The 21208-nt window shown below is 38.2% G+C and overlaps 1 protein-coding gene across 1 annotated transcript in view; it reads right to left on the bottom strand.

The window, feature by feature from the left end:
* LOC129240839 (Krueppel-like factor luna) overlaps nucleotides 1-17385 on the bottom strand; it is a 63778-nt gene extending 46393 nt beyond the window's left edge. Inside the window, exon 1 of the mRNA XM_054876863.1 lies at nucleotides 16385-17385. Coding sequence (XP_054732838.1) covers nucleotides 16385-17036 — 652 coding nt within the window. The 5' untranslated portion in view covers nucleotides 17037-17385. The remainder of the gene's footprint in view (nucleotides 1-16384) is intronic.
* Nucleotides 17386-21208: the final 3823 nt, after the last annotated feature.

Here is a 21208-nt window from a genome sequence, read left to right as displayed (position 1 = left end):
CCTAATTATGCTAACATACCATTCGTAATAAAATAACAAAATTAAAAACTGATACAAAATCGAAATCCAAATTAACGAACTAATCAGACCTTCCAAAAGAATCATAAAGGAAAAATTAAAAGTCTTGTGATACACTTCATTTGCCTAAGTTGCTAATCATTGGTTTATATTCACACATAAACAGATCTTCAGCGATTTGAAAGTGTTAGACTAATAAGTTGTGTATACGCCATGTTGACGTGATAACAAAATTCACTACATAATGACAACCAACGCTTGTGCAAGGGATAACAAAAATTTGGTTATGGGAAAATGCGACAGCAGCTTAAGTAAGCAAATTAAATGCATAGATTGAAGTACCAAAGAATATTTAACGTGCCGCGAGGGTGTTCCGAAGTGGAGTGTTCTACTGGGATTCAGTTCTTTTTCCTTAAACGATTATTTTAAACGAAGCGGATAGATGATTTTTAATACCTTTCCCATTCACAAATGGATGCTTCTGGTCAGTAGTAGAGGTCCGAGTGGAGAGTTAAGTCCAATAATAGTAGCTTGTAGTGGATTGTCCTCTTCGAATTCCATTGCGCTATTTGCAAAATCTTCTTGATTGACCAATTTTTCAACACCAGTTACCGAAAAAATAAGTCGATTAGGTGTCAATTCGGTCTGAAATATTTCTTCTTGCCCAGTTTTGAGACACCCACATATGGAGCTTATTCTCGAAACTTGAAGGTTTCAGTTTTTGGGCAATTGAATCACATATTCGTCGGACTCGACGATTTCTATGATTATATTACTATTTTAGTCCAAGAACATGATAGGTGATATTACCAGAACATGATAGGTAGTAGAATATGGTGGTTCAATTCTTTATTGAATGGACAAGGAACAGGCTTAGTGTTTTGTTTGTAGCTTGCCTTAGCCATGAATGAACAATAAGTTGAATCCAACTGCAGTTGGCCTCTAATACCAGTCTATAAATATTAAAAATTCGGCTTCCTTTTCCCAGAAGTGGAAAGGAGTTTTTCATGCATCTTTATACTCGTATACAGGAAATCTAAAATCTTCAATTTTGATGATATCCCTCCCACTGTGAAAATCAACTCTACTCGTACACTTAGTAATGCAGGCTCTAGTGTCTTAGCATGAAGGCTTCCATGTAACTGTCTGAATTTATTCTATGCCAGGGTAACATTTGAGGTATTGTTGTAATACTGAGAATTACCACCCATCTACACACAACTGCCGATGAATACATATGTACACACATTTATATGAAGGCATTCACATACCAAAATTTGAGCACCGCTAAAGCCAAAGCAAGGCGTAAAGTTAGGCAACTGTAATCTTTTCACGAGCGCTGAGAATTAGCAGATTGTTGGAAAATAAAATTATACCGAACATTTTTGACGTGGGTGAAAATTTAATTAAATTGCAAATATTTACCTACTCCAAGCATTAGTTATTATCAGAGATATTAAATATTTTCTACACAAAAAAAAGTTATTATTTTGTATTGTATTTAAATAGTTTTTGACTTTGTGTTTGTACTTTAAATACATTCGATGATAGAAAAAGTTGGAAATGAAAGGGAGTGCTTCGAGTGTAAAGTGTCTTGAAAAAGGCAAATCGATGATGGTGCCTCTTAGTGTTGTTGACTTATTAACGTCTAATGCACAATCGAAATTGAAGATATCTTTCATGAATTTGATAAATATTTCGTCATTTTTCACGTTTGTGTAAATGTAACTTGACCTATTCCATTGCAATTCCATTTACCTCCTCCTCTACATATATCCATACAAAATATCGATCAAACAAATAAAATTAAAATTTTGTTTTGAAAATTGCAACCATTCCATCAATATTTTCTTATGACGTTGTCACGTTAAACTATCGTCAGTAAACCGAGTTTACAGACAACCTCTTTTTTCACTTTTTATACCCCCGCGCACCTCTGCACAAGGGCATTATTTTTTTGTTCTTGCAATGGATGAATGTAACCTCAAAGTAATCGAGAAAGATATAGACATATTTATATCAAAATTTTTACAATGGTGGGTAAAGTCGATTTAGCCATGTTTGTCTGTGCGTCCGCCTGCCCATCCGTTCGTCAGCAAGATAATGATACAAAATTAATAAATGTATTTAAATGAGACTTGGTACACATTTTACTCTTTATCGAAGATGAGTTGGTATTAAAAATGGACGAAATCGGTCATAACTGCGCCCACCTGCCATACAACAGTGATTTTCAAAAACTAAAAACCGTATATCTCTGTTATACATAAATAAATAAAATTATTCAATTTACTGTTTAATTAATGGCGTAAATTTTCGACGCTGAGATGTAAAAGTTAATTCCCCAAACACATAACAAAAACTGTCGGGGTTATTAGAACACTTTCGTGGCATATTCACGATGTCATTAACATAAAGAAAATGTAAATTAATTAAATGCAGTAGTTATACAGTTACTGAAGTGAAGTTATCTTCTCCTTTAATAACTTAGATGGCAATGTATACGACCAACGTAAATATAGACGTCGAAGAATTTAATCGTAACGTGATTGATTGAATTTGTATAATAAATATCGAAATATATCTAATTTTATATTAACGGGCGAATTTTATATTTGATTAATGCAAAAGGGTTAAAAAAAAAACACACAGCAGTTGCTGTATTAATTGACTTTGGGTTTAATGAAAGCTTACAACTGTGTACATAATTGCTTACTCAGTAAATTTTACAATTGTACATAAATATTTACTCAACATATTATATTTCTCAATAATAAAAATGCTTATTTATTAAAATGCTTATTTTTTGAGTTCGATGAAATATTGGGAAATCAACGGAAATGATATCATATTACTTTCTATTGATTTCCTGTTGTTTGACTTATTTGACTGATACATTCTGCTAACTTATAATTTTCCTTTACCTGTCTATGTGCATATGTAACTCGCGCGCTTGCACGCGTAACGTAAACTAAATAGTTCAAACAAAAACGCGCATTGAGGTTAGAAATGAATATATAACTGTCAGAAGAAAACTGGAACGGAACTAAATATATTTTTTTTTTAATGTAGGTAAGCCAACATAAACAAAAATCATTACTAAGTTCATGTGACATAAACAGTGTTGACCAGTGATATAAGTTTACATAACTATGCATTATTCCTATAATTACTATGTGTAAATATCTTGTTATTGTACAAAAAATTTAATGTAAAGTTAAGTCTGGTAACAGTTTGAAATTTTCACAGTTTGATCTCAAAATGTAAATTATTATATATTTGTTCCTTTCTTACATATTACCGATCCCTGCACGGATGGCTATAAAAGCGAGGATTACATTTGTAATCGCTCACTTGTGTCTGGCGGACTTGTTAAGTGAAATGCACAAGGAACGTGGCGGGCGATAGTTCACCGTTTTAAAAACAATTTAAAAAAACTCTGAATCATTTTTGTTATAGAAAAAAATTTAAGAAAAAAGGACCTGCAGCTTGGGTGCATGTTGCAACACGGGGAATAGCTGTCAGGGTACAGCCATAAAACATTTTAAATTTCCTACTCCTGGGGTAAAGTTTAAGAAAAGATCATTAACATATCTAAACCTCCGAAGTAACTTCTATTATTCTACATGCTTCATTACGTCACCTCAATCAGCGAAGTTGAGGGCTTACTTACTAACATTGAATTGGCCGCGAAAAAAATACTTGTTAAATGATCTACGATATTTCATCAATCAGAGGTATTGGAGATATATCACACAGACCACCGATCTTGACTAATTTTTTGTTTGTCTTACAAAAAGAGAAGTTTAATACATATAGTTAATTATTAAATTAGGTAAACGTATTTGTGATATGCTTGTTTCTTCGTTATACCGCAAAGCAGAAAATATTGTACCCTTTCATTTTCGCTTATACGGTATTTATTGATATCATTAGAAGTGCTAAATTTGTATTAATTTTTATATTAAAAAGGAAATTATCAGTTATGAAAATATACATATTTATATGCTCAGTTAAAAAATACTAAATACTAGACGAAAATCCCCATGTTCAATATCATGACAGTGGCAACATTCAACCGACATGGCTTATGTCAAAAACCTTCACGACTAAACCTATAACTAATTTTTTTGTATATAAATATTTTGTTGTGACTAGATGTGGAAGGATCTATCTGTCTCTGGATCACGCCAATGATTGGCTGCAGGGAAGTCAATTCGGTAGCAAGATTGGCCAAAGTCACTGTTTCCTTTCGCCCCTACTTTGGATAAATGCTATTGACGAAGTTGTGGCAATTTTAAATAAGAGTGGGGTTAAAATAATAGCAAACGCCGATGACTTAGTCCTAAATGGAGACTCAAATAGGACTATCACGACCTTTGGATGTGTAACGTTGTGCATCTGCTAATTTTAACGTATGGATACCTGGTGTGAATGGAAGCTCTTCAGAAGGGCTATAATATCACTAAACTGCAAAAGACTGCATGTATTGGCATCACCGGAACATGTGGGACTTGGCTCAATGCTCCCTTGATTGCACTTCCCATGTCTTGCACTTACTTCTTATCGACGTTTACGTTATTTCCATGGCTGCTCAAAGACCAATCAGGTTAAAGGAGGTTGGCCCCTGGAGGCAATGTCTCAAGAGACATGGGAGCATTTTTGGCAGTTCACACTATATTTCTCTGAACTTCGGACAGATTTCTTTATCCGCAAACTGGAGTTTGAGGGTGATGCCAGGGTAATCTTTCGAAGTAGGCAGGATTGGGACGAGGAGAAAATCTGCACCGAATCTGGCACTTCTGTCTTCACTGACGGCTTCAAATTGCCGAATAAAGCTCGTGTTTCTCAGACAGAAGTCTTTGCGATCCTGCTGGCATGCAAAATGCTTAGGTAACGTGTACAACTAGTCAACTCCCGTAAGGAGGAGATCAAATCTACAGGGAAATGGACACAGAGGGAAATGAAATTGCGGATGAGCTTACCAGGAAGGGGACTGAGGAGGTTTCAGAGACCACCTACCCGATCATTGGCATCCCCCTGATTGTTATTAAAGAGGAATTGCACATCTTATTTCTCAGGAAAGCGCAGAGCTCAGAAAGTCTTGGGGACTCCACGCACTTTAATTTCCAAACTAGTAGCTGTGTTTACCGGTCATTGGACAATCGCACACGAAAAATCTAGATTTACCATTTAACGCCCATTGCAGAAGCTGTGTGGACCTTTCAGAGAAGGAGACTGCGGAGCACTTTTTCTATAAATGTCCGGGTTTGGCAGCTACACGATTAAAGTCACTGGGTGCTTCTTTCTTCGACAGCCTGGGACAGTGCGTTGACCTAAAGCCCAACAGCATTCTCCATTAATTCAATAGATTTGATTGTCTGTTTATATCTTCCTATTGGAGGTCCCATAATGGTATCAAAACGGCGCTTTAGTGATATTTGGGGAGTGCCAGAGTGGTAATTCAACCGTTTCACCTACCTGCCATCTTCCTATTTTGTTGTTTTTTGGTTAAATTGATTTATTTATGGAAGAATATCAAATACGCATTTGTAATTCACTTAGCAGCTCTCCTTCTTGTTCTTGTTCTTTCCTTTTTATTATTATTAGTTAAAATTTGTGAGCTAAATATTTAAGGTGTTAGCCCACACTCAACTCTCGTCTGAGGAGATTAAGACTTTGTCAGGTATAGAGTATATTTTACAGTGAAATAGGTTAGCATATTTTGAAGGAAGTGTCAATTTAGAGGATCTCAATTGTGTCTTCACAAATCGCTGGCACAGTTTTGCATCTAGCAGGTTGGTAAAAATTATATTAAGTTAATAAAATATGCGTAAGTTGCACATCATGGGGAAACCCTATACTAAGAAAAGGTACAATTATCAAACTTTCTAAGCCTTTTCCCTCCCAGTCGCTGCCTGTGAGTTTAAAAATATAAAAATTGGCAATTGGGTAGTGGGAGGAAGGGGAAAAGGAGAAATTAACGAGAAACCTTGAAAATGCAATTGAAGCGCATTACATAATGCGCCCTATGCTTGGAGTGCAGATAAATATTTTTTTACAGTAGTTCTTTAGTTCTTCTTCTCGAAAATGTCATCTATAAGTATATGTTATCAAGGAATAAAGAAAAATAAACACCCTAGTCAAATGGAGGTATAAGCTGTACAACAGTATCTCATTGCAGCCAATACTCGTATCCTCCTTATTATGAAATATGAATGGAAAATGTGTCTGCTTAACAAAGATGCACATAAGCAACATTTTCTATCTATAAACCAAAATACACAACACTTTCTTGTTGATATAAAGCAACATTTTGTAGAAATCACCCAAAGCTATCTTTGAGGCTTAAGCCCCCATCAAAACGAAAGCAAAATTAAAAAAAAGCGATGGATAAATTCTTATTTTCTGATGCTGTCCCGGATGTCAAACTGATTTAAATTTACAATTGGCCATTTCGCAGGAAAATACAATACATCCATACACATATGAGATTTGGACGTGACCGTAATAATTCATCAGCGAGTCATAAACTATCTGGACGTACAGTAAAATGCCAGATAGCTAACTCAAGAAGCTATACTATGTATGCCGGCCTGACATTCCAACCATTCCTGCTCCACATTGCGTCCATGTAATCAACAGCTTCAATGCAATGCCTAACTGCAAATTGTCATTGTTGCTATGAGCAACACACACATACCTATGTATGTAATTATGAAGGTACATACGTTTGTAAGCTCAAATCACATTGTAATTCTAAACAATTTCATTCCAATGCTATTGCACATAGAAGGCAATTTGCTTGTTGTTGTTAATATTGGCAAAAATCGACAAACAAAAAACAAACAGTCATTGAATACGCATACATATATAGTAGCTGAAGTTTAAGATCTCTCTGAATATTTTCGGCGCTGATGGAGTATGGTTCTCCGTCAATGTCTTTAGCGTATGAGTGCAGACTTAATCCTACAGTTCCATATCAGACATCCATATTGACCTCTTATTTGGGTCTGATCACTCTTTTATGAGTAGGTACGCTCTATGAACAGGCTCGCTCGAAGAGGCGAAACGGTGCAAGGTACGAGCTAAGCCAACAAATTACCGGTCTTTGTCTCTGTGGTCTCTGTGACATTTCAAAATTTAGTTGTCTATAGATTTTATTCGTGCCACTCTGGAATTTGGACTACTTTCAAAACTATTTATTAATATATGTTCCTAACCTCACCTAGGACCTAGGAAAATATTTTTGTAGAACTAAGGTTTAAAACTGAAGTGATATTTTGTTTTGTAAACATAGTTTTAGATTTAAAGGTAAATTAATATTTTGGTATTTTTTTTTAATTTACTAGATCTAAGATTGAAAAGATATTTTTTTGAATTTTTATGTAAATGTTAGTTAGTGCACTTGTTAGTTAGTGTACCTGAAATCTAAGCGAAAACATATTTTATAATGAAATTGCGTTTATAACAAATGCTGTGCTCTTCTCATTCTAATAACGGCAGTTGTATTCGAAAGATTTCCTATTTAGAGTAAAAAGTGTTAAAATAAACTAAAAATATTGGAAATCTATAAAAAAATTTCGAGAATGCATCAAAAGCTCATCCAGAATTATCCGATTGCAACGTAATCGACGTAAAGGCTAGCCAAGGACGAACGATAGAATAACAAAGTTGCAAGCAGAGACGATACCGTCTGCAAACGAATCGTTCGTGCAACCCAATAACATCCGCTGTGTACCAGAAGTTTTGTTTATGGCTAGAGTTGGAAAATACTTAATTAAAAAACACAATCCAACGTGTTTAGTTAAGATGAGCTCATAAAATTGTCGCATTCGGGATCGGAAAATTCACATGTCGCTATGAAGCAGCCGATGCATGTTTGGTGCTGATTTTGGTCGACTGGCATATTGGACCGCCGGAATAGTCTACGGCGTCACATTTAATATTTTGTCTGCTGTCCTTGAAAATCAAATAATCAACCGAAACGGAAATGCCAATTGACCTCCTATCAGCTGCGATTTGCGAGAGATGAAAATGCACTGCAAATTGGTAGAACGGCTACAATAAAACCAGTGCAATTAAGTCAACAGAAGTGATATAGATTGAAATATATGTCACGTTTATTGGCCAGGTTAACTCTTTCCACTAAAAATTATTACAATGAAATATATTCATGTGCCTTTTTTCATACTAAATTAAGTTCCAACCACAACATGGTTGTAGACTTCAGCAATCAAAAGTTTTTCCCAAATTCTAATCCCTAATTGGGGGTTTAAGCATGTTTCTAGTTTTTATTTCATTTATTCAACGCATTTATTTGTTACAATATTTATATTTGATGATTAAAGGCAATGATGAATCAGAAATCAAATTTAATTGAATTTAATCATTTGCATATTTTTGGATCTATTTGAAGTGTTTGATTGCCATAGCAAACGCTCATTATGGCTTGTTTCTAAAGTTCTTTGGAAATAAATTTTTGCAAAATTTTGGTGTATCTATTCACTTCCGAATTCTAAAATATCTCGTTTACCACTTATTTATATAAGTATTGAGTAGAGCTCAATTAGATCGATTTTAAAAAACCTTATAATTCCATGCCTTTTTTCGATATTACTGACATTTCTTTCAATGATGTATGTATGTATGCATATGAAACTTTTTGCTATAATACTGTATTACAGCATACATCTCTGGAAGTACTTCTTTGAATTTAGTAGACCTTATAAAGTAAGATGGCACACAAAGTCACACCCCAATTTATATTTTTTACTGTTTATACTGACACCCTCGCGGGTGTCACTCAGCAACATGCGCATGCACATACATACATATATATGCTCAACTAACATACGTATATACGAGCACATAACTAAATTAAAGTTGTGGGTGGTTCGCTCTCTAGTACGCAATTTTCATTCAGGCATTGTTGGGTTTGTGCACCCGTCCCATTTTGATTAGAATCGGTGCTAAATTTGGTTAATAAAGCAATTCGTATGCGGGTGGTTCTTCATCTCGTGAATATACCATGCCCCTATACTAGAAAATATACATACATACATGCATGCATTTATATGAATATACATACTTATATGTATACTAGACAGTTATATATGTATGTATGCACATGCAAAGAACTATAATCACTCCTTTGCACAATAAAGCAACAAATACTGTTGGTAGGCTGTTACTCTATGGTGGCTGATAGAAATAAGCGAAAGCAGCTGAAATTTTACCACAATTCACTCTCGGTAAATGTTTTATTGTTGATTTTGTGCAGAGCTGGGCGCTCGGGGCGTTCAAAGTCAATTTGGTGCGTGACGCGATTGCTATGATAGGTGCAGATAACCACGTTCTTGTGTCAGCAGAGATATTACTGTTGCATCCCCTTGGCGTTGTGAGCTCGGCTGCCGCCCTCGGCAGAGACCATCTGTAACTATCACCCTCAACGAGATCAAAATAACCAAAAGCTTGCATTCACGGGCAAAAATGAAGGTGTACAAAAATATATCAATATATACATACGAAAGTACATACGAGTATATGTACATATGTATATGTGTACGGGAGAGTAGAGCGTCCGCGAGCATTTGCATGCAGTTAAGGCTAATGTACGAATACTTAGTTGCGATTATTTACTATGCAGCTGTGAAAATTTTAAGTGTATGCGAATATTCCGCATAATTTTGGAGGTGATTAAAACTGCGTTCAGCCCATACATAATTGTTCCGTGCGAAGCCCGGTGAGCGTGCCTTGGAGTGGCCTAATCTCTGCACACACGCGCTTCGTGTCAAAGCAAATACTCCTATCGCACCGTTGGTAACTTTCCCCCATTCCACATGTAACTATTGAATGTGGATGTTGAATATATTCATGAATGAAATAACACCAAGTGTAGGATAGAGGTGGGCAAATTTAAAACTGCCCAGTTATTAGACTTTGTGGAGAACTAAATTCACAATGCAATCACACTCCCAGCAATATAAACTTGGTAATGATATGACTTTAAAATATATATGCGTTGACGGAGCCTCCTGTGGGCTAAAGGATGATCGATTAAAATTATTTTGAATATAAAATGCATATGTTGCGAGCCAGCGGACTTATTGTACAGCGGAATTTGAATGTTAAAAAGCTTCACTCCTCATATGAAGTGAAAAGATTTGGCACTGACTTTATTTATAATATTTGCCGAAAGTAGATGGGTGAGTACGAAATGCCTGAGTTTGAAAACCAGATGTTTACCAGCACTAAGTTTTTCCAAAGATTCTACCAGAAGCTAAAAAGCGCAGTTCTGGAGTTATAAAAATTTGTCGTCAGAAAACACAATGTTCGGAAATTGACCGCTTTCGACTAAGTGAAACAACTCTCTCGCTCTCTCAAGTCTGATTTGTTGCTGCTTTGGTGTGAGATCATGCGCCTTTTGAATTGTGTAAGGCTTGATTTTGAGATAATTTTTCAGTATGCGGCGGATGCTACGGTCAGATATTTTCAGTTCTTTCGCCATTTGATTGGCACGTCGTCGGGGATTTCGCTCAAGTCGCTTCTTCACTTTTTAAACCATTTCACGTGACGTTGAAGTCTTTTGATGACCACCTCCATGACGTTTCGCAATGCTACTACAGGGTGGCTGATGAAAGCCGCTACCAAAAAAAAATTGAATAACTTTTTTTCTTTTTAAGTTATCTCTTCCATTTTTGTTTTAATTTGCAGATTGATCTTTAAAATTTATTAAAATGGATAACTGGGACACGCAAACAAGAATTTGGATAGTCCGCCGCTATCACGCACTGGAGTCCGTAGTTTTGGTACAGAGAGAGTACAGGCGGATGTTTGGCGGCGATCCCCCGAGCAGATGGACCATAATGAGACTGGTGAATAATTTTGCTGAGCAAGAAACAGTCGCAAGAAGGCCTTATCATCGAAACCCACCAGTTCGGACGGAGGAAACGATCGCTGCTGTAGCTGCAGCTATACAAAGCAATCCAAGGGTTTCAACAAGAAGCTTATCTGCTCAACTTGGTGTCAGCCGACAGTCTTTGCAAACAATAATGCACAAAGATTTAGACTTATTTCCCTACAAAATTCAAATAGTTAACAAACTGAATGCAGCAGACTTGCCGATTCGCTTGGAATTTTGCCAGAAGATCCTGCAAATGGTGGAAGAAGACCAAAACATGTTAAACTGCCTTTTCATGTCTGGTGAGGCCCATTTCGATTTAAACGGCAATGTGAACAAACAAAATTGTCGAATATGGAGTACTTCTAACCCACAGATACTCCACGAGACGGAATTGCATCCTCTCCGCGTGACAGTGTGGTGTGCGGTTTCTTCACGCTGTATTGTCGGGCCTTATTTTTTTGAAAAAAATGGTCACACCGTTACGGTTACTGGAGACCGTTATTTGAAAATGCTGAAAGAATTTTTCTATCCAGAACTACGCCGAAAGAGAATTCCTTTCAACATTACATTTACATTTCGTCCCGCCCGGCGCCGTTAAAAGCACTGTGCTCATAATTATACCATATATCGTCCCCTTAGTATTAAAGTAGCCTATACATTTTTTGATGTTTTGAGAAAATGAATTTCAAACTTTTTGTCGAAAGTAGCTCTCACTCAAATCTCGTTATGTCTGTAAATATTTATTATTTTTTGACTGACGTTTTGACCAACTTTGTGGAACTAGAATTTGACAAAATTTTGACCACATATAAAATCGACGATGGAGAATCCAAAAATTCAATAAAAAAATAATAGCCTATGAGCACATAGGCTATTGTTATACTAAGGGGACGATATGTACCATCTCCTATCGTATAGGGCCGAATATTTTTCTGAGAATTTTTCTTTTAAATCGCATCAGTAAATTCACAGCCGTAGGTGAGAAGCGGTCTTATTATAGTATTGCACATCTGGAGTTTTTGTTCCTTTGATATCAATGAAGACTTCATAAGTTTGATGTGGCCAAAGTACTCGTATGCTCTGTTAGCTGCCTGAATACGGTCTTGTATTGATAAGGACAGACCCTTATTTATGCTGAGTATTTCCCTTAAGTCTTCTTCACTTCGTCTCATAGTGCCAATATTATTCGGGAATTTTTGACTAAAACCGAAACGAATACCATCCAACAGCCATCGAATTTACCTGATATGACTCCCAGCGATTTTTTCTGTTTGATCAGGTAAAAAAGCCAGTATGGGGAACGTGTTTTAGCAGCCGGAAAAAGTAATGGAAAAATCGAAGAAGGCTCTGTTGGCTATACCGACAATAGGGTTCCAGAAATGTTTAGAGAGCTGGATCAAACGTTGGCATAAGGGTATTGCAGTTGATGGGGAGTAGGGCGTACTTTGAAGGCGATAATATCACTTTTGCGGAATAAACTTGTATTTTGAATTTTGGGCAAGGCAATTTTTTGTTCTAAACGCACTTACGTTTATTCTTCCTCTTCTTTTTGTTACTTTATTTCCTGCTCTGACGTCACGGCACATAGGAAGGTGCGTTCTTGTGTTCTATCAACCTCGATTTGACAGTGTGAAATGTCTTTGAAAATATAGCGTATTTGTGTATGCACATATATGTGTACATGTGTACATAATAATTCAGGAGTATGTGAATATTTTTAACCACACTGAATTCCTTATTGTTTTAAACTAAAAGGTGTTAGTATCTCATAACAGATGATACGAGTTTGGATACATAAATGAACCGCTGCACATGTTAAGATTAAGCAATGTGTAAGAGGGGAGTGTATGTGTAGTAGTCGCTTCAATGACCACTGGTAATTGCATTGCATATCTGGAATTAAATTTTGTATTTATGTGTATTAAGTCCTTAAATGGTGTGCTAGAATAAAAACATGAGTATGCGGTTGAGATATCTGAATGAGTGTCCATTCGTATTCATTTGGTTCAGCTTCATTTTATGATAACTACCCTGCCGAAATTGGTCATAAATGTAATTGCTCAGTAGTATTTGAAAGCAATTAAAAGTTGAAGTGCTTATGGATTAAAAAGATGTTGGAAATGCAAAAATTTGAAAACTGCTATTAAAAAGCTTTTTATTTTAATATAATAAGACTGGGAAAGGTAGTTTAACTTTTTTAAACGAAAATTCAATGTGACTATTTCCCACAATTCGATGGGCGCCTTATTCTTATGTATGTATATATTTGTATATATGTATGTGCGCATACATTTATATACATATGAGTATTCTTTGTTAGGCTAAGATTGCTAGTCCAATAGAATTCTCAACAAATTTTGGAAGCTGTTCTATGCAGTTACAACACCAACAACGCAGTCACGACAATAAAAGCCAGTGCCATTATACATAGGAGTGAAATTTAGAGGACTAGTGGCAATAAACACACATTTAATATGGTATAAAAGGCAACAGACTGAGATAGAGGCAGTTTTGCATCACTTCGTAGAATGTCTCTCTTAAAATTAAGACTTTTCAATATTCTTAAGTAGAGTCGCTTTATATTTTTATGTGAATAAGTTTTAAACTTATGATAATAAATTTATTTTTTTAAAGAATTTAAAATTGTTTATGCGTTTGAGTAGGTCTCGATATAATTTTGAAATCTTGTTGCTGTAAAAACAAAACGAATACTTATACAGCAAGGGAAAGGATGGGCTAAAAAGTTCTTGAAAACTTAAATAAGGAGTACTTTTCATGGAAAAAATGTTTCATTTTTTCAAATATATGGTATGCAGCTTTACGCATTTCATCTAATATTCAAAATAGGCCATTACTAGGTTGTGCAATAAGTTTTGCGATTCGATAAGAAAAACACAATTTTATGGTTTGAAATGGACTTTATTATTCAGTACGGTCTGTCTGAACATCAATGCACTCGTTTCAACGAATGAGAATTCGGAAGGGCTACAAAATACGCTTGCACAGCTATTTTGATCTCATAATTTGATGAAAAATGCTTTCCGCGCATGCATTTTTTTAGGTGTGGTAACAGATGGACGCCACTAGGGGCCAAATCTGTTGCATATAGTGGATGCTCCAACAATTCGAAATTTAATTAATGGATTTTAGCCATTGCCAAAATGCTCTTGAGGCACAATGCATTACCTACATGAAAAATATTTTTTTTCTTTTGCAAACTGGGTATTTTTTCACGAATTTTGTTTTGTTTTGTTTTCAGATCATGGTGATAGACCCAAGTTTCATTGATAGTGATGAATGGACGCACAAAATCAACTTTATTCTTTCGAATACGCTCTAAATTCCTCTGAGAAAGCCGCATTCCCATGTCAAAATATTGCTTACACTACTCAATGAGATGCCTAGGGCTTCTATTAAATCTCTTTCAGTTACGCGACGATTTTCTAATACGATCTCCTCTTTTTTTTCCGATTTATGGTATTGCTGCGTCTGGTGTTGCTGCGTCTAAAAACACGTCCTTGACGTGGATCGTCTTTAAGGCTTTTACAACCACGTTTAAATTCAGAAATCCATCTTTCCATCTAATACTCTAATTGATGATGAAAAGTCCTTCAACACTTTCAACATTCGTTCATAAATTTCCTTTGCTTTGAAACCTTCCAAAAATAAAAATTCAATCACTGCACGATACTTGAATTTTTCCATACTGTGATGCGTCGATACTAAATGGCTTGTAACCAAAGAATGAATAGAAATATTGCATTGAAAGTTCGCTTACGTTCGTATGAAGAGTGTACTAACTTAACAAAACAAAAATGTAGGCTAGTAGCAACGCCCTCTCCCTCGAACCAAATTCGAACCAAAAAACTTATTGAACAACCCAGTATTGTTCATTCAGCCGACCCAAATTTTTATCACCGCTACATTAAGCAATACAAGAGGAAGCTACTATGCAGGCACTCTCTTTTCATATGAAAGAAAAACTGGGTTCAACGTGCAGTATGCATGACCCAGACGAATGACCACATCCGTACTCTTCCCGTCTAGGGAAGAGTGGAACACTAGCCCAACTTGGCTAAATGATGACTCACAAAAATGGTATACAGATGGTTTCAAAACGATGCAGGGAGCAGGAGCAGGAAGAGTGGGGCCTAGACCAAACAAATCCCTAACACTAAGTACAGATATCACGATATTCCATGTTCTGCTGTGATGAAGAGGAGTCTATGGAACACTTAATCACCAAATGTGAAGCATTAGGCCACAGGAGAACACAGAACCCTGGAACTCCTGGACCTACAATTGCTCCCTCCTAACGAGCTGGTTGGATTCCTTCGTATACTAAATAATCCTAATTAAGCACTTAAGGGCGCACAATAGATCATAAGGCCCGTACAACCATTACATTACAAGTTTAACGAACGGCAAGATTTTGAAAACATAAGTCGATTTTTGAGGTATCTGGGTTTCTGAGTATTTATGATCTTCTGGAGTAACACTAAACATTTAAATCTAAGCAAACCTTCAAAAGATGCGGAAGCAATTTTTTTCGCAAATCAGAAAAGTGGTTATAACGTTTTTTACAGTAAACGTATCTTGCAATGTTATTGCACAAAACACTAAGTTAACTACGACACAAATTTTAATTGTCTGATTTTAAAAATTTAAAATTGATTGACGAAACTGGGCATTAGATAAATGATTTCAGACATTTATTCATTTTAGACATAACACTGATATTTTAAGTTTGTCGGATGAGAAAAATAATCATAAAGTGCCCCTAAAAAATTTATCACAAACATCAAAATATATGACCATTAGGTTGTGTGTTCTTTTAGATTTCTGGAGGTACTCTTTTTACCGAACATTTCTTTGATGATTTCGCGTGATTCTGAACTCTGAGAAATTAAAGAAGTGCTCAATTGCTAACATTTCCCTATTTTGATTTACCTAATGCAGCCATGTAACGCGGTGACAACCCTGCCAGTCCCACTTTACTTTCCTTTGCTTTCTGCACTACTTCTTTCAGTTAATTTTTTTCTCTGAGAAGTCTATCATTGAACTGATTTTTCTCCGCACATTTGAGGAGAAAAATAAGTATTTGCTTTCTCATAAGTAAACAATGACGCATAAAAAGCGGTAGGGAACAAATGGCGGTTATTGCCATCATGTCAGAATAAAAACCTTATCTGCCGCTCTGAATCGAAAAAAACTGTAAGCCTCTCCACTTGTGGAACTTTACCAAAACGCCTATCTCAAATTCAAGGAGAAGCTCAGCCAAACATATGGGAAAGGGTATAGGAATGTCTTAAAAAACACACTGCATAATTTCTATACGTTGATTATTTTATAAATTATGCTTACTAGTGTCACACGCAAAATCTAACGGTAATTTTTTGACTAGACGTAGTAATTGAAGAGTTTCTTTAAAGTTCACTGAATTTCTATTTCCGTACTTACCTCCGTTGTCATGTGAATTTAGACCATTCAATACAGTTCCAGAAATCGGCGCTTCCACTAATACTGTCTCCGGAACTTCCATTGTAGTCAACGGTTTTCTTTCTGTGGCCGATTGTGCTGTAGCGGCACTGCGTCTTTGTTTTTCTTTCGCATTCATTTCGACTAAAGATTGTGCGGCCGACCATTCGAGTCGTTTACAGACTTCCAAATCACTTGTTGCACCGTCCAATTCCAAATTAATGCGATCACCATTAACTGGGCCATTTCTCTGTTTCTGATTGCTACCACTCCCTCCCCTGATAGAATTGCTTCGCTTTGGTGTGCTCCGCGACAATGGCGGAAGTGATGCCAATTTAGATTTTGATTGTAATGATGGTATTGGTGAAGGCTTCACTGCACCTGTTTTTCGAACCACTAAAATCGTGGGCTGTTGCTTTGGAAGCGTTGGGGGTATTTTCGGCGTTACTATATGCCTTCCTTTACTCGTTGCGCTTACTGGTGGTCGTTGTGATCTCACAGGCGCCAGTTGGCGACTAGTTGATCGAGTCTGCTGATGCGGCGGCCATCCTGATGTGTTTTGAGCATAGCAGAGTGTGACACCTGGTGTGATTATGATTTTATTGCTTGAAGGTCGCATGCAATCGACGGACATTTTGTTGACAAAGCTTACTTGCTTCAGACGCTTCAGCAGAGGTCACACCTAACTTCTGCACACATACAATTGTTTGTTGTTTTTAGATCTGTTTGCTTGTGTTCGTATGGTAGTAGCCGGATATTTATTTTTTATATGTGAACTTACTCTTAATGTTTAATTTATAATTTTCAAACGTTTTTAACGTCTCTAATGCTTCAATTAAACTTTTCATGCTAAATATAAATTTTTAAAATTTTCTTTTTGCTCACAGTTGAGTATTGCTTCGTTGTATCGTTGACTAAATATTTTTTTCTCTCTGAATTGTTGTCGTTGCTATTTTATGTTTTATTAATATTGCTTTTTATTAGGTTTTTTTTCATTAAATGAGTTAATTGTTCTTAAAATTGATGTTCCCATAATTTTTGGTAATTAATAGGATCAGTGGAAGGTATGCAGAGTGGTTAATTAGTTGACACGTTTGCAAGTACGTAATGAGATGGCCAATGGATCTGAAAGTATTAAAATAGATGTCTTCATGTAGTTATTGATAAAAAAAATGTCTTCTCAAAACAAAATAAATAAATAAACAAAAAAATGTGAGAGCAATCTACTTCAAAAAATACATAATTATTTGTGATTTGACACCGACAGCTTTTTTCTGCTCAGAACCTGAAGGTATTGGAAAACCTGCACATGATTCTCGAGAAACAAAAGCTTCCGCAGAGAGTGGAAATTGTGCGTTGAACGTCAGGGTTGGCGCAAGAAGTGAAAGAAAGTTATTTCTGAAGAAATTATTCGGAAATGAAAATAAGAATTCGAGCAATGGAGTACTTTTTACAAAAAACAAAAAAATTGGATAACGCTACCAAGAAGACGGACAAATGGACGGACACAAAACCAAAACGGACGGACAAGCGGACGCACCCATTGACACAAGATGAGTAACGGGCGTTCCAGGCCACCCAGAAGGCAGAAGCCGTGAAACGCAATCGTTTGCAGGACGAAAGCGACAAACCTACGAAGAAGCACAAAGTGTCGGTTCACACCGCTTCAATACCAAAGTGCACAGCGAAACGCACATTTAATGAGGTAGCACGGGATCACCTGCAAATAGCGTTGTTTGATGAAGTAACTGACCGCGGTAAACCTGCATCAGAGAAGTGGTCTGTCATTGAGGCACGGCTGTCTCGCATTGTCGTCGATGACATCATGGCAAACCCGGAGGGTCAAGTGCCAGGATTTGATTCAATGGAGGTGGTCCGCGGATACAGGCTGATCAAGTGCGGTTATCAACTCTCTCTTAACTTCCTGCAAACAGTTGTGGGCAAGATCCAGAACGACTGGAAAGGTTTGAAGCTCAAACTAATCCCGGCCATCGAAATTCCTCGACGGCTAAGAGCTCGCATCTGGATACCGAACATGGAGTTCGAAGCTAAGCAACTAATTCCATACTTACAAGCACATAACCGCACTGTTCCAATGGATGACTGGAGCATCATCAAAGCGTAGGCTCCGTAAAAAAACAGTGTGTCCTTCCTTCTCCAAATATCGGAGGAGAGCAATGAGCCACTGGGAAAAGTGGACAACAAACTTCGGTTCGGCGTCAGAAAAACGCAACTGAAGATATTCCGCTCTGCAATTCCAGAGGATGGGAGGATGGTTCCATGTGTAGAAGTCCACGCAAGTGGGGAAAGTTACTGATCGCCATTCACTTGGGAGTGGCCAGGACGATTCTTCTACATATGGTTCAAGCAGCTCACAACGTCCGGGATTAGCCCACGTATCCTCTGGTTAGCTTCCGAGCACCCGTTCGGGAGTGAGCTAAAGTGAGAAGGCGAAGCATCCCAGCATAGCTGGTTGTGCGCTGGGTTTGGGACCCGCCACTTAAAAAGCCCCCCCCCAATGAAAACAGCAACAAAGCCTCGGATGAGAACTTCCAACAATGATGACGACCCCTGCAAACGAAATAAGGAATACGATTTGAGGGCATGCACCTGGAATGTCCGGTCCCTTAATGGGGAAGGTGCCTCTGCCCGGCTGGTTGATGTCCTCGTGAGAGTAAAGGCTGACATCACTGCCATCCAAGAGATGCGATGGACGGGGCAAGATAAGAAAAACATAGGACCTTGCGACGTCTACTACAGCTGCCATGTAAAGGAGCGCAAATTCGGTGTCGGATTTGTTGTGGGAGAGAGACTTCGTCGCCAAGTACTGTCGTTCACTCCGGTGGACGAGCGTCTCGCAACAATCCGCATCAAAGCGCGATTTTTTAACATCTCGCTAATTTGCGCCCACGCCCCGACGGAAGAGAAGGACGATGCGACCAAGGATTCTTTCTATGAGCGCTTGGAACGTTCCTATGAGCGCTGCCCCCGCCACGACATAAAAATCGTGCTTGGCGACTTCAACGCCAGGGTGGGCAAGGAGGGAATTTTTGGTCCCACAGTCGGAAAATTCAGCCTACACAACGAAACATCCGGTAACGGACAGAGGCTGATCGACTTCGCCGGGGCCCGAAACATGGTGGTCTGCAGCACCAGATTCCAGCATAAAAAGATACACCAAGCTACCTGGCTGTCTCCTGATCGAAAAACGCGAAACCAGATCGATCATGTTGTGATAGATGGAAGACACGCTTCTAGTGTATTAGATGTACGTACGATCCGAGGACCCAACATCGACTCGGATCATTACCTTGTTGCAGCCAAACTGCGCACACGCCTCTGTGCAGCAAAAAACGTACATCTACCTACGCAAAGAATGTTCGACATCGAAAAGCTGCAATCACAACAGACAGCCAGAAGATTCGCCACTCGACTCTCACTCCTGCTCTCGGAGAGCACTGCCCAACACACCGGCATGCGCGAGCAATGGAGCAACATTTCTCGTTCCCTACGTACCGCCGCCGAAGAAGAAATCGGATTCCGGCGAGCCCGAAAAAACAATTGGTACGACGAGGAATGTCATGCTGCCGCCGAAAGAAAAGATGCCGCCTATAGAGCCACGCTGCGATCGGGCGCAACGCGAGCCATGTGGGATCGCTACAGAGAGCTGAAAAAGGAAGAGAGACGTATTATCCGACAGAAGAAACGAGAGGCCGAAATACGTGAGTGCGAGGAGCTTGAGATGCTGGCTAATAGGAACAACGCCCGAAAATTTTACCAGAAAGTTCGGCGGCTTACAGAAGGTTTTAAGACCGGGGCGTTGTCCTGTAAGAACAAAGACGGCGATCTGGTGACTGACGTACAGAGCAATCTTAAATTATGGAGGGAACACTTCTCGAACCTGTTAAACGGTGACAGCTGCGCATGTCATAGAGAATGTGAAGATCCCGATACCCCAATCGTTGACGACGGAATTGTCGTTCCGTTACCCGACCATGACGAGGTGAGAATAGCAATATCACGGCTAAAGAACAACAAAGCCGCGGACGCCGACGGACTGCCGGCTGAGCTATTCAAACATGGCGGCGAGGAGCTGGTAAGGTGCATGCATCAGCTCCTATGCAGAATATGGTCGGATGAAAGCATGCCTGCCGATTGGAATTTAAGTGTGCTCTGCCCAATCCATAAGAAGGGCGATCCTGCAATTTGTGCCAATTACCGCGGGATTAGTCTCCTAAATATCGCCTATCGAAAGGCTGAAGCCCACCGTCAACCAACTGATTGGACCTTATCAGTGTGGCTTCAGACCTGGAAAGTCTACCATCGACCAAATATTCACAATACGCCAAATCTTGGAAAAGACCCATGAAAGGAGAATCGACACACACCATCTTTTCGTCGACTTCAAAGCTGCATTCGACAGTACGGAAAGGAGTTACCTGTATGCCGCTATGTCTGAATTTGGTATCCCCACAAAACTAATACGGCTATGTAAGATGACGTTGCTCAACACCAGCAGCGCCGTCAGAATTGGGAAGGACCTCTCCGAGCCGTTTGATGCCAAACGAGGTTTCAGACAGGGTGACTCGCTGTCGTGTGACTTCTTTAACCTGATGTTGGAGAGCATCGTACGAGCCGCAGAACTTAATCGCTCAGGCACAATATTTTATAAGAGCGTACAATTGCTGGCGTATGCCGATGATATTGACATCATCGGCCTTAACAACCGCGCTGTTAGTTCTGCCTTCTCCAAACTGGATAAAGAGGCAAAGCGAATGGGTTTGGTGGTGAACGAGGACAAAACGA

The sequence above is a fragment of the Anastrepha obliqua genome, chromosome 3 (assembly GCF_027943255.1).
Source record: "Anastrepha obliqua isolate idAnaObli1 chromosome 3, idAnaObli1_1.0, whole genome shotgun sequence".
NCBI classification, from domain to species: Eukaryota; Metazoa; Arthropoda; class Insecta; order Diptera; family Tephritidae; genus Anastrepha; species Anastrepha obliqua.
This window is presented reverse-complemented; position numbering and strand designations above follow the sequence as displayed.